The sequence below is a fragment of the Bubalus kerabau genome, chromosome 14 (assembly GCF_029407905.1).
Source record: "Bubalus kerabau isolate K-KA32 ecotype Philippines breed swamp buffalo chromosome 14, PCC_UOA_SB_1v2, whole genome shotgun sequence".
In the NCBI taxonomy this organism is placed as follows: domain Eukaryota; kingdom Metazoa; phylum Chordata; class Mammalia; order Artiodactyla; family Bovidae; genus Bubalus; species Bubalus kerabau.
In genome coordinates, this window is record NC_073637.1 from 57251768 (window position 1) to 57279571 (window position 27804).

Below are 27804 nucleotides of genomic sequence, written 5' to 3' on the forward strand. Positions count from 1 at the left end.
TCCTTGGCTCAAATACTTAAACAATTTCACAGGTAACCAAAAAGCTATGGACATAAAAGAGAAACAAACTTTTGGGAATTTAACCTAGGGTATCTGGTGAGGTGATGAAGAAAACATGAAAATGTCATTTGTTCTCAATCATCTAGCTTTACATTAATGAAGATTTCAACTCTATAAATTACATAAAGAAATAATATTAAAAAGAAATACACTGAAATGTTTATGATGGTTATCTAGATCAGTATAGTTCAACTGATACACAGACCAAAGTTACAGACTTTTTCATGTACCTGTGAGAACATGTCCATACGCGTGAATGTCAAAGCTGCCCCTGAGAGGTGGAGATGCTGCTTGAATTCTTTGAATACGAATCTTTGACTCCCCGGGCCAGTTATTTCCTCTATAAACAGACTCATTCTCTGTCTCATTTGTGATTCTCTAATTTCCAAAATAAATATTGATAAAATGGTTAAATATAACAATGGTGAACACGATTTCTATTTCACCAGGGTACAATCCTGTGACATGACATAAATGAGCCTCAGGTATTCAGGACTCCTCAGAACATTAAGGAGAGTCACATAAATCAACACAGGCCGTACCGACGTGGCTGCGCTAATGAGGCTCAAGTCAACGCAGTCATCTGCGCGGCAATCAGCTGGAACCACAGTAATACCTCATTAATTCAGAGAGTGCCCGCCATCATTCAAGGAACAAATATTTACTGAGCAGGCATTCTGTTCAAGGTACAATGCTAATCACATTGGGTGGTGAGGCAAAGAAATATGAAACATGGTCTTGGCTATCAAAAAATTAAAAACCTTTTTAGAAAAATAACATACAAAAACTTGAAAACTTAACTAATGATATAAAGAAATATATGATCAATACAGTGCCTAATCCAGACTCAGGAAATACCTGTCTAATATTAAGTGCCAAGTGACAGAAGCAATGTGTGTGATAAACATTCATAGATTGTAACTCTAATAGTGAAGATGATATTCTCCGGCTGCTGATCCTTGTTAATCTTGTGGAATTTAAAGTTATAAGTCCTATTGCCCACACAAATGAGCAAATATAAGTCCTAAAAGACATGTGCAAGAATGTTCAGAGCAGCTTTATTTATAATAATCCCAAACTGGAAATAGTGCAAAAGCCCATCAACAGAATAGATAAATTGTTGTATGTTAACACCATGGCATCTGGTCCCATCACTTCATGGGAAATAGATGGGTAAACAGTGGAAACAGTGTCAGACTTTATTTTTTGGGGCTCCAAAATTACTGCAGATGGTGATAGCAGCCATGGAATTAAAAGATGCTTACTCCTTGGAAGGAAAGTTATGACCAACCTAGATAGCATATTCAAAAGCAGAGACATTACTTTGCCAACAAAGGTCCGGCTAGTCAAGGCTATGGTTTTTCCTGTGGTCATGTATGGATGTGAGAGTTGGATTGTGAAGAAAGCTGAGTGCCAAAGAATTGATGCTTTAGAACTGTGGTGTTGGAGAAGACTCTTGAGAGTCCCTTGGACTGCAAGGAGATCCAACCAGTCCATTCTGAAGGAGATCAGCCCTGGAATTTCTTTAGAAGGAATGATGCTAAAGCTGAAACTCCAGTACTTTGGCCATCTCATGCGAAGAGTTGACTCACCGGAAAAGACCGTGATGCTGGGAGGGATTGGGGGCAGGAGAAGGGGATGACAGAGGATGAGATAGCTGGATGGCATCACTGACTCGATGGACGTGAGTTTGAGTGAACTCCAGGAGTTGGTGATGGACAGGGAGGCCTGGCGTGCTGCGATTCATGGGGTCGCAAAGAGTCAGACATGACTGAGCGACTGAACTGAACTGAACACCATGGAATACTGTACAGTGAAAAAGAACAAACTTCAGCTAGCTGTATGCAACAACATGAATGTCATAATATCAAACAAAAGAGTACATAGTGTATTATTATTGATATGATGAGTTAAAAAAGCAAAACTAACTAATGTTGGTAAAGTTAAAAGAGTAGTTATCTAGGGCTGTGGGCAAATAATCCAATGACAAGGAAAAGGCACAAAGAAGGTTCTCGGGGATCTAATGATTTTCTTTATCTTGAAGTGATTACATGAGTGCCTTTACTTTGTAAAAAGTCATGGACTTTGGCAAGGTTACAGGATACAAGAGCAACACACAAAAACCAATCATATTTTTATGTGAAAATAACAAGCATGGAGAAACTGAACTTAACATAAGATCCATGACAACGACCTCAAAGAAAAGGAAACACTTACATATAAATGTAACAAAACATGTACTGAATCTGACCTGAAATTACAAAATGCTGGTAAATGTAATCAAAAGGTTAAAAATGTTGGGAAAAAAAGCAAAGAAGATCAAATATATGGAGAGACAAATGGCGTTCATAGATTAGAAGACTCAATATGGTAAAGGCATCAATTCCCTCCAAAAGAATATATTGGTTTAATGCAATTCTTATCAAAATACCAGCAAGATTTTTGTAGGTATTAACAAGCTTATTTCAAATTTTATATGGAAAGACACAGGACCTAGAATAGCTAAAACAATTTTTCACAGTAAGAGTGAGGTCAGAAGAATCACTCTACCCAATATTAGGGCTCACTACATAGCTACGGTGATCAAGAGGGTGTGGTATTTATTGGTGGAAAGACTGACACACAGAACAATGGGACAGAATAGAGAAAAGTGAAACTGAATGTCACTCAGTCATGTCTGACTCTTTGTGATCCCACAGACTATACAGTCCATGGAATTCTCCAGGCCAGAATATTGGAGTGGAATCCAGAAACATATCCACATAAATATGCCCAACTGATTTTTTTTATAAAGATATGAAAGTAATTCAAATGGAGAAAGGATAGTTTTTTCAATAAATGGTACTAGAGCAACCAGAGGGATAAGCAAACAAGTGAACCTGGACCTAGAACTTCGTATCTCATACAAAAGTTAACTCAGAATGGATCATGGCCTTAAATGTAAAATGCACAACTATATAACTTTCAGGGGAAGCAAAGAAAAATATTTAGGACTTAGGGCTGACATTAGAGTTCTTAGACTTGAAACCAAAAGCACCATTCATAGAAGAAAATACTTGATAAACTGAGACTCGTCAAATTAAGATTGTTGCTCTGTGAAAGACCTCATGAAGATCATGAAAAGGCAAGGTACAGACTGGGAGAAAATATTTGCAAAGCACACACCTGACAAAGGACTTACATCCAGGATACAGAAAGACCTTAAAAGCTCAACAATAGGAAGATAGTCCAATTAGAAAATGGGCAAAAGGCATGAACAGATACCACAGAAGGACCTATATGGTGTTTGACATTTTAGCCATCAGGGAATGTAAATTAAGACCAAAATGAGCTAATAGTATATAGCACATCAGAATGGCTGGAACAAAAAATAGTGATAATGCTAGATGCTGGCATATTTGTGCAGACAATGGATCACTCATACATTGCTGATGGGAAAGTAAAATGGTGCAGCCACTTTGGAAGAGTATGGTAGTTTCTTATAAAGCTGTACATGTGTTTGTCACATGACCCCATAATTACACTGTTGGGCAATTAACTCAGAAAATGAAAACTTATGTCACATGGAAACCCACAGATGAATGTTCATAGTAACTTTATTCAAGCAGCCAAAACCTAGAAACAACTCAAATGTCCTTCAAGAATTAAGTGGTTAAATAGACTTACGGTGTATCCATACCATTAAACACTATTCAACAATCAAAATGAACAAACTATTAATATATACAACAATTTGGAGAGATCGCGAGGGAATTACTCAGAGTGAAATAAGTCAATATCAAAAGACTTAATGCTAGCATGATTATATAAAGTCTAATTCCATTTATGTAACATTGTAAATGCCACAATTACAGAGATAATTAGTGGTTGCCAGATATAAGACAGTGGCAAAGGGAGGTAGGTGGTGTGGCTATATGAAAGTGTATCCATAGGGATTCTCAGGATGGAACTGTTCTGTGCTGGTCAGCTGAATCTATTCATGCAATAAAAAACTGTGTGTAAGAATCGTACACACACACACCACACACAAATGAAAGCATGTAGAACTGATAACATCCAAATAAGGCTGGTAAGCTGTATCAGAGTCAATTTTCCTGTTGTGCTATTATGTTATGCTTATAGATGCTACCCTTGGGGGATAATGGGTGAAAGGTATGGGAATATTCCTGTATTAATTCTTATAACTGCACATGAGTCTACAATGATCTCAAAGTTAGTTTTTAAAACAATTCATTCATGCGGACATTTAAGTATGTGCACATACACATATGACACATTGTGTCAGCGCACAGACTGAAAAACATACGATGTTTATCTTAGAGATACTAAGACTAAAACACTGGGTCTGGAAGGGCTAAAAGCAATTTTTGTGGAACACTTATAGTGTTTTAGTCTTTTAAATCATAAAACTTAACAGAAAGTTCTTTGTGAGACTCAAATTATAATATTTAATTATTATTTAACCTTGAATTTTGAATGCAGTATACTTGGTTTTGGTTTGCTGTGGGAAGTTATGTAACTAATTGTATATGTTGTAAAAATTAAATGTAACATTAATTCTCATAACTGTAACATCTAACACAGATCTCATACTCAAACAGTATAAAAGAACTCTTTAGATCCTTTTGGAATTATGGAAAACCATCTCTTTCCCCTTGCATCAATTTTTATACAAATAATAAACAGTGTTTATAACAGAAACAATTTAACAATCTAATGCAGAAATTTTCTTTCAATAATCTCTGTTCAAAGATCTTTATTGGGAGAGCGCACAGCTGCTGCTTCTACATCAACAGAGAAAACTCTGGCTAGCTGATTTAAAACTTAAATCTGGTTAGCTGATTCTTGAGGTTATTTCCTCCTGCTTTTTTCCCCATAGATACATTTCTTTAAAAAAATTTTTAATGTTTAAAGTGAATTCTCATGGGCAATGTGAAAATTCATGCTCAATTTCAAGCCTCTAAATCTTCATTTAATCCTTAGAATAACTGTCTTGTCTTATTAAAAGGTATCTAATCTGTGTCATCTATTTGTAATAATGTTTTAGGTTTACTAGGTCAAAGCTAATGTTCCATAAGTTGAAGATAGGTACTTGTAAAATTCTAATCTTACCTGCCCAAAGCTCACAGCCATCATGGGTATATTATAACTGCAATTATATGATGTCATGGTGACAGAATACTGGTTGGTTACACTGGATCCATTACTTTTGGTCTGATTCACCTGAAAGTCCTTTAAAAATATTCCTTTATTTGCTAATGCTGGAAGTCTTCTCTTTGACATTTCTAAAGAATACAAATAAACAAAATAATGGGAGATAAAATTGCATAGCTTCTGCTGCTAAAAAAAGAAAGCATCAAATAATAGCCATGTGTCATGGAATAAACTGTTTGAAATCAACTTTTAGAAAGACCTTAAGGTAAGTAGCTTGTAAGGCTTGGCAAACTTTCACTTCTAGAACATAAAGCTTTGAAGTCTTTTGATATATGAATCTCATTGGGTAATTAAAACAAAATACTGAAAAGCCACCAAGCTCTGGGCTCCATGCAGCCCTCTGCTGGCCACTTAGTTTTGTTCTGGCATAGGTCCCTGAATGTGGTGCTCACTATGACCTGAGCCTTTAACCCGGCACAAATCATCTGTCTTCTGTGCTCCACCAATCACAAAGGTCCATTGATAGTGGATTCATTTAGTTTTAAAATAGTTCCAAAGAAAAGGATTCCAAAACTTCTCTGAAATATGGTAAAAGTCACTTATTAAGGTGACTGTTTGGAATTAGGCTGTTTTTTTTTGTTTTGTTTTGTTTTTTTTTGAAGACTGGGCTTTCCTTGTGGCTCAGCTGGTAAAGAATCTGTCTGCAATGCAGAAGACCTGGGTTTGATCCCTGGGTTGGGAAGATCCCCTGGAGAAGGGAAATGCTACCCACACCAGTATTCTGGCCTGCAGAATTCCATGGACTGTGTAGTCCATGAAGTTGCAATGAATCGGACACAGCTGAGCAATTTTCACTTTCACTTTTTTGAAGACTGAAGTTTAATTTTTATTATCTTATTAGCACATTTCACATAAATGAGTCTATTAACATAACTATAAAGAAATACTAAAACTATCAGAAATAAGATTTTCATTTATATTTTTACTAATTATCACAATAAAGCCCATGGAAAGTTTCAACTCATTCTTACTAGACAGAGATCAATGGCAATAGTTGCCTTTCAGGAACAGATCTCTAGCTTGGTGATTCATTTCTCAAAAATCAAACTAGGCAAAATTAGAATGTTTTCCACAGCATGGTGGTGGTTAGTTGCTCAGTCATGTAGGACTCTTTGCGACCCCACAGACTGTAGCTCACCAGGCTTTTTTGTCCATGGGGATTCTCCAGGCAAGAATACTGGAGTGGGGTTGCCATGCCCTCCTCCATGGGATCTTCCCTACCCAGGGATTGAACCCAGGTCTCCCATATCGCAGGCAGATTCTTTACCGACTGAGTCACCGGAGAAGCCCTTCCACAGTGTACTTATCTATAAATAGAATCTAGAACTATAAAGCGAATTCCTGCTATACTGACAAAGTTTACATTAAGGATGCTTTCATCTTTAGAATAATCATCTGGCCCTATTCATTGAAAATATGATTTAAACCACAATACTATTGAGATGAAACATTTCTACCTAAGCTACAGAATATAAATAACATCTATGATAAGATTTTAGTACAAAATAGGTTTAACAGTTTTAAGTTTTAGATATGAAATGATACTATGTACCATCCAATGTTGTCATTGTAGATGTCTGTCCAATGTATACAATATCCACATAGAAAGACTGTGATTCTGATGCTTTCTGCAAGCTAATCCTCTGAAGAGAAAAACTGGTCCCAGTGTATTTGGTTTGTATGAGATCCAGAAGGTCTACACAAGTGTAGGTCCAGCTGAAATATGGTTGTTTAATTAGATGTACAGTTCAGTTACAATGTTTAATGTAAACCAATACACTATAAAACACATTAAAATCTTAAGGAAGAAAAGTCTTTCTTTTCCCACAAGAAGACTATAAGCATACTTTAATGGCACAGAAAAGCAGTCACAACAAGGGATAGCAGGCAGAAACTTACACTGGCAGGGAAAGATTTAATGTTGCGAAGATAGCTTTTATTTGTAGCCTTGGCAGTAGGCATAGGAATGTAAAGCAACATTCTACAGTGACAAATAAGTCAACTAAGGAGCATGCACCTCGATGGAGAGCATATAGAACTAAGACACAAGAATGAAGAAATCATTTTAGTAAAAAAATATATTTATCAGGGATAGAACAGTGAATTCAGCCAATAGTAAGAGGCAAGGCTGTAACTTGATAATACTTCCAAAAGAGCTCAGTGGAGTTGCATTGTCCACTATAACTAAGGGACAAACATTGCAGAAGTTATTAATCCATACAAACGGTTGCACAGTACCTTCTAAATTTAGATTCAGAGTTCCATTAAATATTAACTGCATTGGAATCTCATAAATTACAAAAGCAATTCAGTAACTGGAGTTTGCAATAAAGAGATAAATATTGCCATTCAAATCACTAAATACAATTTAACAATAATCTTTGTGCCAGCTACCGATGAACTGATTAACTGGTTAATTTGTTTGAGCACCTTCTATGCTCATTTTGAAACTCCATGGTTTGCAAATTCATCATTGAGTCCATTTCTAGTGCATCAAAGCTCAGACTGCATCATTTAAAAAAATTATATGCAGAACTACATTAAGTTAAAGTGCTCTTTAAAATAAAACAGTACTTTGGGATTCTAGGCAGACTTCTATGACTAATTATATGATTCTGAAGTTCTAAAAACTACTTAGGAAAAAATAGCCCACTGAGCCAGACCCTTTATAAGAGAAATGGAGACTACAGACGATATCAAAACTTAAGCAAATAGTACTCTCTGTGTTTTGTGGCTAGATAATTTCATTTTCTAAGGGAAAACCAGATTTTATCTTTGTGATTTTGAAGCTGAATTTACAGCTATACACATCACTGGTTTTGGAGACAACATTTGAGAAAATGTGGCTCTTTTTGATAACTAACAATGTACAGAAAATAAACTAATGCTAACACACCTAATTGATCTATAAATGGACTGTCTTACCTACATAAAAGCAGGTCTAGAAATATCAGCTAGGAGCAGGAGAATTTACTTTGCCTTCATTGGTAACATTAATAGTTTTTAACCAGAGAACCATCCTCTTGTAAAGCATGATATTCTTGTTGAAAGATCTTGTGGCATTTAGGGTAAAGGAAGCCCATTAATTTCACCAAATGTAATGCATCTTCACATTAATGCACAACAGATACACTGCAGGCCAAAGGAAGGACTGCTTAGTGATGTGCTCAGTGACGGTTTGACTAACATGGAAGAACTGAGATCTGTGAAATCTTCCAAAATCCCGCTGCAATAAGAAGAATGAAATGCATATAGGTGGTGGTGATCAAAATTAAAATTGTGATTCCATAGTTTATTTGGGCATGAGGGATGTTCCTTCAAGAAGGACTTTTGCTTCACAATAAACCATCACAGATTACCCCTGATTTGAATCAAACTGAGTATGACTCAGTGGGATACGTTCTTTCTGTGCACAGGCTTTCCATGCTCCTTGTCGATTAACATGGAGAGGGCTGCCTTGACCCTTGGCATTGCTTCCTCCTGTGTGACGGCCAATGGAGAGTGGCTGTGGCCTCTTCAGATTCAACAATTACCCTAGGGAATTGCAGAACTGTTCTCAGCCACTTCATTCATTCCAGGAGCTAACTTTGGTCCCATTTTATATATTGGATTAAACTGTTGTAATAGCCTCAAAGATATATTTATGCATGGGAGGGGAAACCAACACTTTCTTCAATACTCTGTCTTTCAGTATCTGTCTCTGCCTCTCTCTTTTTCTGCCTATCTTCTTCATCTTCTGTGGAAAACAAGGATGAAGTGAAAAAGAGAAAGTGTTAGTCACTCAGTTGTGTCTGAATCTTTGTGATCCCATGGATTGTAGCTCACCAAACTCCTTCGTCCATGGAATTCTCCAGGCAAGAATACTGGAGTGGGTTGCCATTCCCTTCTCCAGGGGATCTTCCAGACCCAGGGACTGAAGCCAGGTCTCTTGTACTGCAGGCAGATTCTTTATCATCTGAGCCACCAGGGAAGCGCCAAAGATGGATCAAATGTATAAAACATGCCAAAAGTGCAAACATAAGAGCCATACTCTGTTTAAGCAATGTCATTTGAGGGTGAAATCTGAACTGTCAGGAAAAGGACATTTTTTAAAGCATTAATTCAGGAAGGTTACTTTTCTTTCCTTAGGGTGGGGAGGAATTGGTTTTGACTCATCTTAAGCTTTTCTTAGAAAACAAGACTCAAGAGTGTCCTGCAACTTTCTCAGAGAGCAGCTTCCTATAGTTCTGTGCCAACACAGTCCACTTCATACACAGAGCTCCCTCAGCTCTCTGCCCTTCGAAGTCCACTTCAAGTTTACCCGACTTCAGTATCTGATGAACTTTCTGTCTTTGTGTATAAAAATTTTTTTTCTTTCTTTACATTATATGAAAGCATGATTCTAGATTTTATTCCTGGGGTAAAACACAAATAAGTATCCTTTAATGCTTAGTCTAACAATCTAAGGAATATTCGGTGGTAGAATTTTCATGTGTTCTGAACCATTCTTTGAAAGCTTCTTCTTAAATATTTCCTCTTTGACAAACATCTCTTGGGTACCTACATTTCAACTATGGATTCCTACCTCATGATTAGAGATTCGGACACCAGTATCTAAAACTGGTTCCCAGCTGCCCCCACTTCATCTAACTGAGCAGAAGATCTGAAGGTTGTTAGGGCTATGTGCTCAGGATATGATGCCAGAAGGCTATGCGTGAAATACAACATTTTTTTTTGAAAAACCAAAGACTATAACTTCCCTTCTTTTCTTAACAAAAGGTCATCCCACTTCTGCAAGGAGAAAGCTACGAGCACTGGCAAAACTTAAAAACTTTCAAATTAATCTGTAAAGCAATTATCCTTCAATAAAAAATAAATTAATTTAAAAAATAGATACAAGGGAGGAAGGAAGGAAAGAAGGGAGGAAGGAAGGAAAGAAGGGAGGAAAAAAGGAAACATAATAATGGTACATTTTAGGAGCTCACCATAGATATTTACATTGGCACAATAATGTGAATGTTAAATATGATTTTAACTAAATACATAAGATATAACAACAACAACAACAACAACAACAACAAAAAGCTGGGCTGGGGCACAGAAGTGCAGTGTTTCATTAGATACTGCATCCAAGTCCACAACTCTGACTGGCTCTGTCTGCTCCCATCTGTCTGGTCCCATCCCGTCACTGCTCCTGTCTTCAGGCCAGTGGGCGCATCGTGTTTTCTCCTGATGGAATTCAGGGAGCACCAACAGGCAACTCTGGTTTTCTCCTTACATCATCCCTTCCCTTCCATTCATGGGAAATCCATCTAAAAAGTTTTCTTAAACCTTTAACAAATAAAATTCCCCTTGTAGTCCAATACATTTATATGTGTTTTGGAGTTTACACATCTCTGAAGGTATGGAATAAAGGCTGATCCCTACATTTTGAAAACAGCGTTGGGATGATGAAGAAAGCAGGAAGGCTGAAATGGCCTGCTCCTGAAATGGATCAGTTTCTTCATCCAGCAGCAAAGTCCTCCATCAAGACCCCCTTTTCAGGAATTCCGTGGTGGTCCAGTGGTTAAGACTGTGTGCTACCGTCTATGGGGTTGCAAAAAGTTGGACATGACTGAGGACTAAGCGACTAATGCTCTCTTTTCTCCCTTTGGTATGTCCATCAAAATACTTTATTTTCTCCATTCACACATTCACTTTTTTTTCAGTGATTGGTCTAATGATAATACTGTGATAAAGCCGTCTCTACCTTCCTTCAGTAACTAGAAACACTATTAGATTTAATAATATATAACTTAAATTCTAAAGTTTACCCCATTGTTTTGTCTTTTAAATGATCATGGATGACGAAACAAAGAATTTTTATTTTCATAATCTACAGATATATTTTTGGCACAACTACTTCTGTAAGGAAACTTATGTAGAAGGCAGAAAAATCGTGGTTAGACCCATGGTGCAGAAGATTTCTCAAAAACGAACAAATAAGAAATGAATTCATATTTGTAGTTTACATACTATAGTATAAAGTTTTCAAATTCACAGTGCAACTTACTTGTTTCCATATGCAAAATTGAATGTAAATTGCGTATCAGTGCTTCTAGTAATCTTGCTTCTGTCTTGGTATTGAAATTTTAGACCAATATAATTTGCCAGGAATCCTTTGTATGCTAAACATAACTACATAGAAAATATAAAAAAATTAGTAAAAGTATCTTACCATTAAGGTTTTTTTTAGAAATTCAAATTAATTCAATACAATCCAATAAATGTCTACTGAGCTTTTTTAATACAAAATATATCAGAACATAGAGGAAGGAATGATTAACTTTGGACAATCACATGCAGAACTGGGAAGCTTTTATAGAAGAGGAAGTGGAGTGATGTGACCTCATAATAAATGATTAATTCTTTTATTGTTTTCTTAAATATTATTTCCTTAAGAAAAGGAAATAATTCACTCTCTTTAGTCATAGAGCTATGTAAAGAGGAAGGTCAACTCTGAACACTTCAGTGAATTTAAAAGCCCTTTACACACATAAAGAAGACAGAAGCATTCAGGTAGATTAACTAGGATGTGAATGCAGGTGAGCATTTACAGATGGACATGTCACCATCATGCATGCTAAGGAGCTTCAGTCGTGTACAACTCTGCGACCCTATGGACTATAGTTTGCCAGGCTCCTCTGTCCATGGGATTCTCCAGGCAAGAACACTGGAGTGGGTTGCCACACCCTCCTCCAGGGGTATTCCTAACCCGGGGATCAAACCCGTGTCTCCTGTGTCTCCTGCATCAGCAGGTGTCTTCTTTAGCACTAGCGCCAGCTGGGAAGCCCTGTTATCATACAAAACTCATTAAATACTAATTTTAATTGTCCATAATTCCTAAGAATGCCAGGTATATCTAGAATTTAGAAGTTCAGAACATGTGTTGTAACAACTGGAAAATTTTTTAAAAATAGAAAGGGTAAATCTATGATCTCTTGGCTTAGATGTGTGTAATACCTATCCTAAAACTGGCATTTCCTCTGTGATTTTCTTTCACTTTTTCCTGAGTGGATACCCAAAATCACTATAATGGCTATCCATTTTTGTTTCTTCTTAAATAATGAGGAATATTGAGGAGATTATATATTTTTAATTGTTTTACTATTTACACTAATGTGCACATAATTTTTTCCAAAATTATAAGATAAAGCAGAATACATGTGTGTGGCACTGCATATTTTTTTAAATGTATTTATTTATTTTAGTTGGAGGATGATTACTTTGAAACATCGTGGTGGCCTCTGCCACACATCTATATGAATCAGCCATAGGCAAACATGTGACCCCTCCCTCCTGAGGCTCCTCCCACCTCCCTCCCCACCCCATCCTCTCCAGGTTGTCACAGAGCACCAGCTTTGGGTTCCCTGCGTCATACATCAAACTCCCACCGGCTACCTATTTTACATATGGTAATGTATATGTTTCAATGCTATTCTCTGAAAGCAGCCCACCCTCTCCTCTCAGTGTCCACAAGTTTGCTCTTTACGTCTGTGACTCCAGATTTCTTTACTTGAGAATCAGCAGAAGAGGAAATCGCAAGCCCCCAGAAGGTTGAAGCATGGTGCGAGGCCAGTGTGATGAGATTTCACATGACAAGCAATTCTCCTTGTCTCATAATTTCATGAAATTTTATTACCAAGGTATTTTACAAATTCAATTAGCATATCATTTTGTTGAGCTTACCTGATTATAAGGAAATAATAAAATGTCTCCATATGGTAGTCTGTTTTGTTTAACATCTGCTGAGTCAAAAAGAACAGCTGGGTTTTTCAGGGAATAACGACCACAGTAAGCATCCGTTTCAGCTGTCTTCTGCCCTCTATTAATATGTTTCTACAGCAGTAATATTTCAAATGAAAACATGATTTATTTTTCTGGTTTATTCCCCAGCATCTTCACCTAAGTCATTCAAGTTTCAACTCAGATCCCACTGTTTCCCAAACTGCTTTAACTTGAAATGTTTTCTCTCGTCTTTGAAAGTCTAAGGCTCTCATTCTATATCATTCACTTAGATCCATAATCATATAATCCCTGTACCTGTATTTGACTATTTCCTAAGTCCTATATTTCCCTTTATATTATGAACTCCTTAAGGATATTTATTCACTCCTCTCACAAATGATTTTTAGTGTTCATTCTGTGCCTGGTGTTTGCTTGCTTATTCATTTGCTTGTTTTTTGTTTAATCTTCAGGGTTCAAGGAGCGAAGCAGCCTACCTGTACACACAGGAGCCTACCAGTTTGGGACAAAGGAACCAAGGATTATAAAACTAAGCCTGAAGGGAGGTGCATAATTCACATAATAGTATTAAAAAAGATGACTCAGGAGAAGAGACAAATGGATTGCTATCTAAAAGGAAAAGGGAGCTAAGGAGCATCAGAGAGAGGGTTAAAATATATGCAGAGAAGTGGGGATGTGAGAGAGCGGTGCTGGGAAACTAAAGGAGTCAAGGTAACGTGAGTCAAGAATGTGTGTTATGATGATGACTGTAGATGAAGTAGGAAAGGAGTATAATGTAAACTACTTGTTCAGTTTCCTTGTCTGCAAGTATCACATTCAGGACAGAAGAACCTCAATACATGTATATTTATTAAGTCAAATTGAAAACATAGCCCATTAAATGATGTTCCCTTTTCACTAACATATCTGCATAAAGCATGACATGATATATGTTTTATTTATATATATAAATTATTTTTTTAAAGGATTCATTTATTTCTGGAGTACTGATCTAAATTGAATAACTTGCCTAAATATTTCTTATTCCTAAGGTATTCACTTGGAAATGGTGACTATCTGGCTTCCTTGAGTCGTCAAAATAAGAATTAGGAAGATAAGTATATTTTAAATTTTCTTTACTGTAAATCAAAGAAAAATCTTTGTATTTTATCAAGAAATAAATACTGACTAGGCCTCATATGAACTGACTAGAGGGTGATCTCAAAAAGCAATGGAAGCAATTCACCATATAATGCTCTACTACAAAGTATATTCTCTGAAGCCACGAGGAAAAAGAATATACTCTGAATCTAAGAAAGCAAACAAAAAACCCTACAGATCTCACATTTACCTATCTTGCCTACTTTCTCTTGATTAAGAAAATTCATATGTGCTAGAAATACAGCTTTTAGAAATGAATCATTTTATAATGCAGGAAGATGCTAGAATCTTATCAATAAACATATGACAAAATTATATTTGTAACCTGACTTTAAACGATAAAGGAATTAATGCTAATCAAAAAAATGACAAAATTCCAAACATTTATATGAATTCTTATCTTGTCCATTCTGAGGTTGATTAAATATTCCATACCAGGTTAAAATCAGTTTCATAATCTCTGAAGTATTTCACAATAAATCCTTCTTCAAAATTTGCAATTTGTGGTGGACACTTGCTGCTAACCATTTCTTCCACTGCTGCCTGAAACTAAATTAACAATAATTAATAAATAATAACTAAAGCTTTAGTAATTTCTTTATGAAGGGTTAGAACATTAGTAATTTTACTACTAATTCTAATTAGTTTTAAAGGAATAATTTCATAAGATAATTCCCATGTTAGCCATAATTATGAGGTAATTTCTTAAATAATTTTTAAGTTTATATATGATAATCTCAGTATAATGACTGTTTCAAGATTTTTATTTTAGGGAATTCCCTGATGGTCCAGCAGTTAGGACTCAGCACTTTTACTGTCAAGGGCCTGAGTTTGATCTCTGGTCAGGGAACTAAGATCCCATGAGATGCTTGGCATAGCCACAAAAATTTTTTTTAATTAAAATAAAAAAGATTTTTATTTTAGAATGTCAATAGTTACATCCAACTGGCTTGTCTTAGCTTATTTAGTTATTACATACTGTAGGCATATTTGTTTAGCAGTTTTTAAAAAGCATCAATGAGGTAAAACTAAATGAATTAGCCCCTCATTAAACAGTTCCAAATAAATAGCTTTCCCAATAAATGAAAAATTAACTGGAAAATATATATATATACTCCAATGCATTCTGTTTCTCAAAAGAAGAAATACAGATCCTGCAATCCTTTATTATTTAAGAAAAAATCTAGATAATACAGGAATTGGCACACATTCATGAGGTCTGTAATTTCCACACTGTTATTTCTCTGGCAAAGTATACATATTTAGAATTAAAGAGTTGAAATAGCATATGATCTTTAGTCATCAAACAAATATTAACTCACACTCATTGTACAGGCAGTTGTGGAAATGCAGTAACTCACAAGCAAATGTTCCTTATGAGCAGATGCCCCATATACAGATACCCAGACCCTCTTGGCACAGACCTAAGAGCTCCCCATTCATTCCCTCTGTCACTGTGGTATCTCCCACTTCTCTGCTTGCTATGAGTTGGCTCTAACCCACCATGCCAAGTAGGAGATGTATTACCACTCCTTAAAATATGTTTTTGGAGAAGGCTGATGTTTAAGTAGCTTTCTGCTTGAAAAATGAACACAGCATACTTCAGCTTCTGATGACTGCGGTGTCAGAGGCCTAGAAGTGATCCCATCCCAGTTGAGTGTGAAGGTGTCCAAACTGGGTTTTCCTTTGGTTTGTTCTGTAATAGCCAGTGTGACATTGTTCCCTTCAAATGCTTCATAACTGAGCAGATCAAAGTCTCCTGTAATGAAGTACCAAACATAATTTGAGGCAGTCAATTAATTAAGTACCAATATAGCCATGAAAGAAATTTAGATTTAACAAAACTTGTTTTATTTGGAATTGCATTATCACACACAACAAAGGATGAACAGAGAAGATGCAGATCCTTGAATCTGAGACTTAGCCATAGTCAGTTCAGTTCAGTCGCTAAGTTGTGTCCGACTCTTTGCGACCCCATGAACCGCAGCACTCCAGGCCTCCCTGTCCATCACCAACTCCCAGTGTCCACCCAAACTCATGTCCATCGAGTCGATGATGTCATCCAATCTTCTCATCCTCTGTCGACCCCTTCTCCTCCTGCCCTGAATCTTTCCCAGCATCAGGGTCTTTTCCAATGAGTCAGCTATCACATCAGGTGGCCCAAGTACTGGAGTTTTAGCTTCAACATCAGTCCTTCCAATGAACACCCAGGACTGATCTCCTTTAGGATGGACTGGTTGGATCTCCTTGCAGTCCAAGGGACTCTAAAGAGTCTTCTCCAACACCACAGTTCAAAAGCATCAATTCTTCGGTGCTCAGCTTTCTTTATAGTCCAACTCTCACATCCATACATGACCACTGGAAAAATCATAGCCTTGACTAGACAGACCTTTGTTGGCAAAGTAATGTCTCTGCTTTTTAATATGCTATCTAGGTTGGTCATAACTTTCCTTCCAAGGAGTATGAGTCTTTTAATTTCATGGCTGCAGTCACCATCTGCAGTGATTTTGGAGCCCAGAAAAATAAAGTCAGCCACTGTTTCCACTGTTTTCCCAACTATCTGCCATGAAGTGATGGGACCGGATGCCATGATCTTCGTTTTCTGAATGTTGAGCGTTAAGCCAACTTTTTCACTCTCCTCTTTCACTTTCATCAAGAGGCTCTTCAGCTCTTCTTCACTTTCTGCCATAAGGGTGGTGTCATCTGCATATCTGAGGTGATTGATATTTCTCCCGCCAATCTTGATTCCAGCTTGTGCTTCCTCCAGCCCAGTGTTTCTCATGATGTACTCTGCATATATCTTAAATAAGCAGGGTGACAATATACAGCCTTGACGTACTCCTTTTCCTATTTGGAACCAGTCTGTTGTTCCATGTCCAGTTCTAACTGTTGCTTCCTGACCTGCATACAGATTTCTCAAGAGGCATGTCAGGTGGTCTGGTATGCCCATCTCTTTCAGAATTTTCCACAGTTTATTGTGATCCACACAGTCAAAGGCTTTGGCATAGCCAATAAAGCAGAAATAGATGTTTTTCTGGAACTCTACTGGTTTTTTGATGATTCAGTGGATGTTGGCAATTTGATCTCTGGTTCCTCTGCCTTTTCTAAAACCAGCTGGAACATCTGGAAGTTCATGGTTCACGTATTGCTGAAGCCCGGCTTAGAGAATTTTAAGCATTACTTTACTAGCGTGTGAGATGAGTGCAATTGTGCGGTAATTTGAGCATTCTTTGGCATTGCCTTTCTTTGGGACTGGAATGAAAACTGACCTTTTCCAGTCCATTTAGCCATAGTAGAAATAGCAAAATAGCAGATAAAGGGCTATATATACTAAGGTTTTGTTTTTGTAGCTTAAAAGGATGTTTTGTAAGATAAACAGAAGTTGGGGTTTGGAATCAAGAGGTAAAAATCAATGGGCAATAGAATATTCCAAAAATCCTTTAATTTTTGCTCCAGTACCACCATCATAGTGTAAAGGGCTAGGCTGGGAACTGCTCTTTTCCTCAGATATGAATAGAGTTCAAAGGTGAATCACAGGAAAGTCTCATGCCTGTGAGGCTTGTTTACACCATCTCACTTTGAGAGAAATCAGGCTTTGTCCTCAGATGTTTTTCTTCACTGGGAAGATGCTTTAACAATGGAGTCCTATTGCCTTTCTCTGTTGAGTAAAGTCCTAGAATCTGCCCAGTTATGATTTAGGTACCATGTTGGTTAAGGTTTCTGCTGAACTTTTAAAATTTCTCTTTGATCTAAAAATTTAAAATTTCTCTTTGATCTAAAAACATTTATATAGCATTTTGACAAGATAACATATGGGAAATTTTTAGAACTTCATGTTAAACAAAATTCTCTACTCAGCAATGAAATTAACAATTTCATACAATGAGACATAAACACTGATGTAACATTTTACTTATATGAATTAGAAAATAGTGATTGCTCCAAAAAAGGCACTTTGTTCAGGGATCTATTTCATGGGCCAGAAATCCCAAATACCCAAAGAAAGAAAGAAAGTGCTAGTTGCTCAGTCGTGTCCAACTCTTTGCAACCCCATGGACTGTAGCCCTCTAGGCTCCTCTATCCATGGAATTTTCCAGGCAAGAATACTGGACTGGGTTGCCATTTCCTTCTCTAGGGGATCTTCCTGACCCAGGGATCAAACCTGGGTCTCCTCCATTGCAGGCAGGCTTTTTACTGTCTGAGACACCAAACTGGTTGCTAAATTTGGCTTTAAGACTTGAAAATGTAATTGGAAGCTAATAGCTATTACTTGAAAAGGGTAAAGAGATCAAATAATTTTGGAAAATGCTATATTAAATACAGGTGCACTGCTTTTTTTTGTTGTTTTTATTGCTTTGTTGTTTTTATTGCTCACTGAAGGATTCCTTGGGGATTTTAATATTCTAATGGGTTCCATAAATCTTCAAGGAGAAGGTGTGCTATGCAGTGTTTCCTTTGTTGGTTTGACCAGAGAATCCTTTCAGTGGGCAAGATCTGGCCAGACTAAGTGTCTCCTGAGAAATACTGATTTACTTAAATTTCACTTCCAGAATTAAATATCTTCACTAATTTTTGCTAAATATAAAGTCGACTATTACTAATAGTGTATTTGTAGTTTATAGTGTAGTGTATTTCTCATGCATTTGGAGCTGTACCCTCTTTGAAATACAACTAAAATTTAAATTACAATATAAAAAATTAACCATTTAATTTGTTTCTCCTAAGTTGATCAACACTATGAATCCACTTCCTTTCTCCTCTCATTTTATGGTGCTTTTACCTTTTTCAGTGGAGGTGCACAGGATACAAATTTGTTTCCTAGAAAAAACGTTATAGAACTTCAAAATGAAATACATGCTTACCTCTAGTTGATATAAAGGTTATCAGGTAAACATGGCTTCGGGGGTCTTGTGTTCTTATTACTTGCACTGTGTCCGGTTTTATAGACCAGAGGTCATTTAAGGCTGACTGCAGTATGAACTCAGAAGCATCAGCAGGGAGCCAGACTTTGTACGAAATAAAATAAAATTTAAAAGTCAAATGATTAGGAACATTAATCAGAAAAAAATGGGTTGCAATCTCTGTTCTACCACAACCAGCAGTGATGCCTTATATTTGAATTTTTTAAAGTACCTACAGCCTGTACCATAAGTTATTAATGAAATTATGTTCTGAAAGATTCAAATTCAATATTATTGACTACTTAATTGGATTGTGATCTATTGAGGACAGGGCTCATATTGTTTCAATATTCCCATGGTAATAAGCATCCCATGTGGCAAATAGTAAGTATTCATCAGTATTTACTTATTGAAATGATAGAAGTAGCAAAAATTATTTTTCTGGATTTATTATAAAATAAGAAATACAATATCTTTATTAACAGATAAACTAGTATCTTATAGGTTTATTGCTTAATTTGAAAAATTGAAAGAAATGATTACGTGTCTGTAATGATAAATTTAATTCCTATTAACTTATACCTGTGAGTTGCAGGTATGTTTTTGTGTGTTTAAATATGCATTTATCATGATCATTATAGAAGAAAATGACGATATATACCTGAAAGTTGTTTTTATTGATGCCATTTTCTATCCCAGTCTGAGGAGTTTTCTTCATAATATTTTTTTTTGCTTCTTTACCAAGCATACTATTAAAACTGTATTTTCCAGATAATAGAATTTGACTAGAGCAAATACCTTTTTAAAATTTTGTCTATACATAAAGAGAAATAAAGTCTTCCTTATTTTTAACGACTTACCAGTTTTTTCCATGTTGTAGATCAATCTATACTGGTAACGTGAACATAAATTAGCTTCCACACATGGGCTGGTTACCACAACCTTCTGCACTTCATTTGTTGCATGAGTTGTTTCCCAGTTTTCCAATGTTATAACCTATTCCCCAATTTAAAAAAAGCATCTATTTACTACATGGAAAAATACATTTTTAAAAGCATCATAAACCAGCTACTGTAAACAATAAACTATTTTAAAGTGTAAGTCATCAAATAACAGGCTCTTTATAATTACAGATATTCCAAGGCACAACTTAATAATTTTCCACGAGTGTTTCCCCTTCAAACAGTATCTTACCTCGTACAGTTAATAACCAAATAGAGTTCTATCTTTGAACATTTGCTTTTTCTAAGGTGAATCTATAACCACGGCCAACCTGTACTTCCTGGACAACTGCTGACTGGGATTTGATGACTTGTTCTTCATTCACTGCATCTTCTGTTTGTTGTTCAGTATAGACACTTTTATACTGGTACAGTCCAACATCCACAAAAGCGCTTAGTCTGTACTCCTGCAGCAAGATTTCAATGTAATATCTGGAAAATAGAATAACTAAAGATTGGAACTTTTTCTCCAGAGCACTTAATCATGAATTTTGCTTTCAATGAATAGATTTCTACATGATATAAAATACATGCCCAATAAATGATTTATATTGTCCCCAGGTAGTGCTAGTGGTAAAGAACCTACTTGCCAATTCAGGAGATGTAAGAGACAAGGGTTTGATCCCTGGATCGGGACGATCCCCTGGAGGAGGGCATGACAACCCACTCCAGCATTCTTGTCTGGAGAATCCCAAGGACAGAGGAGCCTGGTGGGCTATAGTCCAGAGGGTCTCAAAGAGTCGGACACAACTGAAGTGACTAGCACACACACATACACACATCCCTGATTTTAACTATCAAATTATTTCACAGCAGTTTGCTAAAAGAAAATGAGTTGTGTAAGACAGCTGCATTAGAGATAAAGAAAATGACGAATTCACTCAGTTTTGTCAATAAATATTTATTGAGAAGAGATACTACCTTCTATCCTCAAGGAGCTGAAAACAATTACATTGTAGGTTATAAAAAACTTCCTGACATAAAACACAGAGGACACAAAGAGGTTAAAGTACTGTAATGTGTATAAGAAAATGTCAGGTAGACTCAGACATATCATATATTTTGTATCTAGTGGTTGTATGTGTCAGGGATGAAATTCTTCCCCTAAGTTCCTTAAATATTGTCTCCACTTGTAACTTGGGAAACAAAACACTGCCTCAGGAAACTTTTACTGATTAGGCTGATGACGGCCCTCCAACAAGCTGGATGAGATTCATACCTTAAATCTGGAGTTCTTGATTCCATCATCCAACTGCCTATTCAGAATTAGCTGTTCACCCACCAGTCATTACAGGTGAGTGCAAAGCTACTACTGTGTGTGCGCTCAGCTGTGTCCTGCTCTTTGGGACCCCGTGGACTATAGCCCACCAGGCTCCTCTGTCCATGAGATTTCCCAGGCAAGAATACTGGAGTGGGTTGCCATTTTTTCCTCCAGGGGGTCTTTCCTACTAAGTGAGGCCAGCTAGGAGTTCCTTTAAATGGCCTCACATCATTCAGCAGATACCCTTGTATATGGAGATGAAGTGTCCATGGTTCATGAAAGACTGTGAATGAAGTGCATTTTTTATCTCCCATCTGGCAAGGAGATGGGGCTCTGGGTCATTTCCTCCACAGGACTGATACTGGAGGATTATGTCAGGCCTTCAGCTGCCCTGAGAAACCTGTTTGCCATCTCTGCCAAATCAAGGTGGGCAATACTAACTACGGAGCAGGACTTGGAGAAGTGAAGTGAAGTGAAAGTCACTTAGTCGTGTCCTACTCTTTGAGACCCCATGGATTATACAGTCCATGGAACTCTCCAGGCCAGAATACTGGAGTGGGTAGCCTTTTCCTTCTCCAGGGGATCTTCCCAACCCAGGGGTCGAACTCAGGTCTCCTGTATTGTGGGTGGATTCTTTACCAGCTGAGCCATAAGGGAAACCTGGACGTGGAGAAGAACCACTAAATTCTGTATCCTTATTGGCAGCTTAAATATATTTTAAGGCACTTTCTACATGCTAGCACTTCACAGACATTACTCTATTTAAGTGTCACAAAATCCTATAACTACATATATTATTCTGTTTGTTTATATGAATTACAGAAACTAAGAATTTTAAAGACTGAAAAACTATTTAAAAGTTAGTAACTGAGGTAGGATTCAAATAGAAAGGGGGGTGACCCAAGAGATATGCATGTAGAGATAGGCTGTATTATTTGAATAAAACGAACTGGCAAGACAAGTTATCTACTAAAAGGTCCCAGGGACCACTGTGCAACAAACCAGCCTTGTGGCCTCAATTTCAGAACTCACAGGCATCATTATTCCTGCCAATGTGTAAATTCCAAGCTAGTTTGCAGAAGCACAGATAAACCAGGCGGCAGATGTATTATAAGCCACCTTCATGCAAGCTCTGTGCTCTTATCAGGCCGGTAAATTGAACTCATTTTCCAAGGTCAAAGCAAAGCCTGAAGGTGTATTGACACTGAATAGCAATAGAAATTAACAAGGTACTCCATTTACTCTGAATTGGCCTGGCAATCTTGGTTAAAAAAGAAAAGGCTTAAGTATATAAAGCAGTGATAGTAGAAGGGGGAAGAGAAAAAGAATGGAATGCTTGTTATTCCTAAGGCTTCGGTGAGAACATTAAGTGTAGCTTCTCTCAGGTACCATTGATCCCAACCCTCTCTGACCAACTCCATGATGCTGCCTATGAGCATAACCTAATCAATATCTGGAAGGGTGATGTGGTAGAATGAAAAACAAAACTCCTCCCACCAGGAAGCGAAGCCCAGGACGTCCCCGGTGGTCCAGTGGTTTAGAATCCACCTGCCAAAGCAGAGGACACAGGTTTGATCCCTGTTCCGGAACATCCCACATACCTCAGAGCAACTAAGCCCACGTGCCACAACTACCAATGCCACACTCAATAGAGCCTGAGAGCTTCAACCACTGAAGCCTGTGTGGCTACAGCCCGTGCTCTGCAACAAGAGAAGCCACCGCAATGAGAAGCCCGTGCACCGTGACGAACAGAGCCCCTCTCTGCAGCAACCAGAGAAAGCCTGAGTGCAGCGATAAGGACCCAGTGCAGCCAAAAATAAATTAAAAAATAAAAGGAGTGAAGTCTGTTTCTTCACCCACTGAATCTAAGTCTGGCCTTTTGCTTTAGTCATTGAGATATTAGCAAATGTGACATAAGCAGAGTTTAAAAAGCCCCTGTGCATTAGGAATTGCCCTCTTGACTGCCGGGACACTGCAACAGCCTGTCATGAAAGACCTACTGGCTGGAGATATCCTCGATACTTCAGTTCCTGCCAGGCCAGCCGAGACTCAGATATGCAAACAAGGCGATCCTGGACCATTAATCACCAGCTAACACAGCCAGGATCAAAAGAGCTACCTAGATAATCACAAAATTGGGTTGCTTCAAGCTACCAAATCTGGGGGAATGGTTTCTTACGCAGCAAAGCCTAACAAATACAAATGGTAAATGGAAGGTAATTCACATGAACCTCTTGATGTTCTCCATGTAACAGCTATTTTGCATATATCACATTTTTTAACCTCCCTGTTTTCTAGGAATCCTGAAGAGCTTTTTGAATGGGATTATTAGCTATTTGAATAATATTCTCATTTTCTTTCTGAAATTGGACCTTTCAGCACTAAAAAATATACCACTTAAGGGCAGGGAGTATGTTTTAATATCTTTAGTATTAAATTTCCAGTACTGGCAGGCCCAGGGACTGAAATAAATCATGAGACTATTAAATACATATTAACTGTGGCACCAGTTAATGTGATTTTGTGGTTTTTCTCCAGCAATAGAGAAAATAAGAGCAGAGAACTTGATGGCTGGATTGACTGAAAGGTCCTAGTAAGAAACTGAAGCAGGATTAAGAAAATTCCACAAAATTATAATTTCTGTAACAGGAATAATTTAGATTTCGAATTTCCCTAGTTAGCTGAATGCTAACTAATAAATAGCTAATAATCCCATTCAAAAAGCTCTTCAGGATTCCTAGAAAACAGGGAGGTAAAAAACGTGATATATGCAAAATAGCTGTTACATGGAGAAGTATTCTTGAGAATATAGGAACAAAATGTAACAAAATTATGGAGAATGGCCAATTACAAATAATTGAACCAATAAATTAGCATCACTTCCACCCATGAAACAAATTTAAAATATTTTTATATATAAACTTATGGCTTTTAAATATCACACAATAGTTAAAAGAAAACAAATCTTACTCTTTTCCTTCTTGAAGATGAATATCATCTGATCTCTGTGTTGGGTTGGAAAAATAATTGTTGGCATTGGAAGAATGATAGGCAATCCTCACCTTATCCCAAAAAGACAGAGAAAGAGAGAGGGGAGGAAAGAGAGAGAACTTATTAATAAGACTTTCAGCGTTTATTTATCATTTATTATTTCTCTCAGTCTTAGACCTTTTATGAACAGAAAAAAATGAAAATACTTCATGTTTTTCTTCTATTATTCATGATGAAAAGGATCTTAAAAAATTATCAAAGCTCACTTCACTCCTGCTAACCTTAATGAATATCAACCATACTATTTCATGAACACACACAGATCATAGCTTTTCCACAATTAGAACTGCAAATGGAAAATTTAAAGACCCATACTGGGAGGAAGGTTGCTTATTGTTAAGTAAAATATTCTTTTTTTCTGCAGAAAACTTTGAGGGACTTAATCCAAATTAGATCATTAAAAAGAGATATGAAAGATGCCAAAGATCACTAAATGGGTCTACACTCTACAAAGAGAAGACTTGAGGCTTCTCAACAGAAATGACTACACTGTCCTTAAAAGAAACATGTTGAAAAACTACTGCAAAATTGGAATTCATGTGTTACAGGCAGGCATTTAAGTCTGGGACACAACCTTGCCATATATGTAGTGAGTCATTTTGATTTGATCTATCAGTTTCACATTTGTGAAATGGTCCTTCCCTCATAGCTCAGTTGGTAAAGAATCTGCCTGCAATGCAGGAGGCCCCAGTTCAATTCCTGGGTCAGGAAGATCCGCTGGAGAAGGGATAGGCTACCCACTCCAGTATTCTTGGGCTTCCCTTGTAGCTCAGCTGGTAAAGAAGCTGTCTGCAATGTGGGAGACCTGGGTTCGATCTCTGGGTTGGGAAGATCCCCTGGAGAAGGGAAAGGCTACACACTCCAGTATTCTAGCCTGGAGAATTCCATGGACAGTCCATGGGATCGCAAACCTTGGGGCCTCAAACCATGAGGTCACAAAGAGTCGGACATGACTGAGCGACTTTCACTTTCACTTCCTAAAGAAATAACATAAAACATGTAATAATGTAATGAACACAAATGTTCAACAGAGTATTATTTGTGATCATAAAATATCAGAAGTTAAAAACGTATCAGTATGTGGAAAGTTAAGTTTAGTAACTCACGCAATAACATACTATTTAGTCATCAAACACTACATCATAAAAGCTATTTAATAATATGTGAAAAGACTAATACATGATAAAAGTGATTATAAATTTGGTCGCAGGATCCTGTTTATGTAAAAAATAAAATATAGACAAAAGGAGATAAAAGCCTTTAATCTCATGATCAAGTAATAGTGAAACAGATCTAGTAGAACAGTGAAATATGTGTACTCTTCTCCAAATTCCCTATGGGTGATTATAATTCTTTCATAATAAAAATAATCTTTAATTTTAAAGGAAATGTATATTTTTTTCTTAGTGAGGGAAAATTTAGGTATGGGAAAAACATTTTCTTTTAGACAACAGGTTTTCCATAATGACTTTATGGCTCATATCACATGTGTTAAAATAGTCAAGTACCCACCACATAAATTCTTTAGTATATTCATTGGTTTTAGTGTCGAATAAATGGGACACATATAAAAGTTACCATATTGTTTCTATAATACCACTGTGGCTTCCCTACCTTATCTTCTGGAAGTCCAGTCTGGCTGAAATAAATGGCATAACGGTCATCACCTTTGATGTAGAATCTATAAACATCAGATTCTGGAGCCACCAAAAATCCACTGAAACGTGCAACAAATGTGTCTTGTTCCACGGGCCAAACATAGGAGCATGAATCCACCCAAATGGCACCCAAGTACCCTGGAGTTTTTTCACTGTATTGGAGTATCTCTTCAAGACGTGCTGGCCGGCTGTTATTCCACACCTCAAGCTTTAGGCCTCTCCCTCCTGAACGTAATAAAGAAGGCTCTCATCAGAATTTTGATGCAGTATCTCAATAACTTTTACTTAGGTAGTGCTTATAGATCTTCTATTTCTATTCATATTTTTAGACTATATGTATAAACAAAAGAATTACATATATCTCTACCTGTATCTGTACCCAGAGGATAGAGTGCTATTAAGACAGTCTACAATTTTATTTATTATTTCATACATCTAAACCTCTGATTCTACATTATATAAAATGAGTGTAATATTATGACTTGTGTGGCTGCTATAGGGATTACATATTATACACACACACACACACACACGCAAAGTACCTGGTACTCAGTGAATGCCTTACATAAGATAGTAATAATATAATTATTACTTTTGATAAGACTGATGTTGCTTTATGTAGTCAAGACTCAAAACTTCAAGATTCAGACTATTTCATTACAAAACATTCACCCTGATTATTATCTCGAATAAAAGTTACTCATTTAATGGCTCAATGAACACACACTGTTGGCCTTAGGTTTCTGTTAGTACTTTTCTTCTTTTTAACATTACTTTGTGCTCTAGGATTTCATTTCCTTCTTGGACAGAATCAGAGAGAAAACATTCTCATTAAGCTTACACTTGCCAGATTGAAGGCAAGAGGAGAAGGGGGCGACAGAGGATGAGATAGTTGGATGGCATCACTGACTCAATGGACATGAGTTTGAGCAAACTCAGGGAGATAGTGAAGGACAGGAAAGTCTGGCCTGCTGCAGTTCATGGGGTCACAAAGAGTCGGACATGACTTAGAGACTGAACAACAACAACACTTGCCAGTGTTATTTTTTCATAATTATAATGGAGCCATCTCAGTTTTTATCTTTCTTCCTTAAAATACAACACCAATCAAGTGCAGGTCTTTCTCCAGCAGCTTAGGCTTGGCTGGAGTGTCAGAATCTGGAAAATAATGACTGCAACTCTTCCTCTGCAACTCTTCTCTTTGAAGTGCTTGAGCACTTCAAACTTTTTAAGCAACAGTATGCTCTGGTATACACAACTTTCTTTAAAGTAATCAATTATGAATATCAAAATTCTCCTCTTAAACTGGTCATTTAAAAAATATCATTCAAGAGCTTTCTTTGTGGCTCAGTGGTAAAGAATCCACCTGCCAACGCAGGAGACATGGGTTTGATCCCTGATCCAGGATGATCCCACGTGCTGCAGAGCAACAGCCCGTGCACCATAACTATTGAGCCTGTGCTCTAGAGCCTGGGAGTCACGACTACTGAGACCACAGGCTACGACTACTGAAGTCTACGTGCCCTAGATCCTGTGCTCTGCAGCAATAGAAGCCACGGAAATGAGAAACCTGTGCACTGCAACTAGAGAGCTGCAATGTGGAAGGAAATGGCAACCCACTCCAGTATTCTTGCCTGGAAAATCTTATGGACAGAGGAGCCTGGTGGGCTACAGCTCATGGGGTCTCAAAGAATTGGACACGACTGAGTGACTAAACCACCACCACCTGCTCGCTGCAACTAGAGAAAAGTCTG

At 37.2% G+C, this 27804-nt stretch overlaps 1 protein-coding gene and 1 long non-coding RNA gene across 2 annotated transcripts in view; one reads left to right on the forward strand and one right to left on the reverse strand.

The window, feature by feature from the left end:
• The window catches only part of PKHD1L1 (PKHD1 like 1), a 178619-nt gene that overhangs the window by 113894 nt on the left and 36921 nt on the right, over positions 1-27804 (reverse strand). The window contains exons 13-24 of the mRNA XM_055546412.1: positions 26007-26275; positions 24312-24403; positions 20353-20512; positions 19940-20075; positions 19041-19184; positions 15780-15937; positions 14614-14727; positions 12982-13131; positions 11306-11430; positions 6827-6990; positions 5173-5345; positions 291-438 (exon numbers count right to left, since the gene is read on the reverse strand). Of these exons, the coding sequence (XP_055402387.1) occupies positions 291-438; positions 5173-5345; positions 6827-6990; positions 11306-11430; positions 12982-13131; positions 14614-14727; positions 15780-15937; positions 19041-19184; positions 19940-20075; positions 20353-20512; positions 24312-24403; positions 26007-26275 (1833 nt within the window). The remainder of the gene's footprint in view (positions 1-290; positions 439-5172; positions 5346-6826; positions 6991-11305; positions 11431-12981; positions 13132-14613; positions 14728-15779; positions 15938-19040; positions 19185-19939; positions 20076-20352; positions 20513-24311; positions 24404-26006; positions 26276-27804) is intronic.
• LOC129626949 (uncharacterized) lies at positions 12814-14202 on the forward strand. Its single transcript, XR_008702322.1, has 3 exons — positions 12814-12938; positions 13491-13749; positions 14070-14202. It is a non-coding gene; the product is annotated as an uncharacterized LOC129626949 (long non-coding RNA).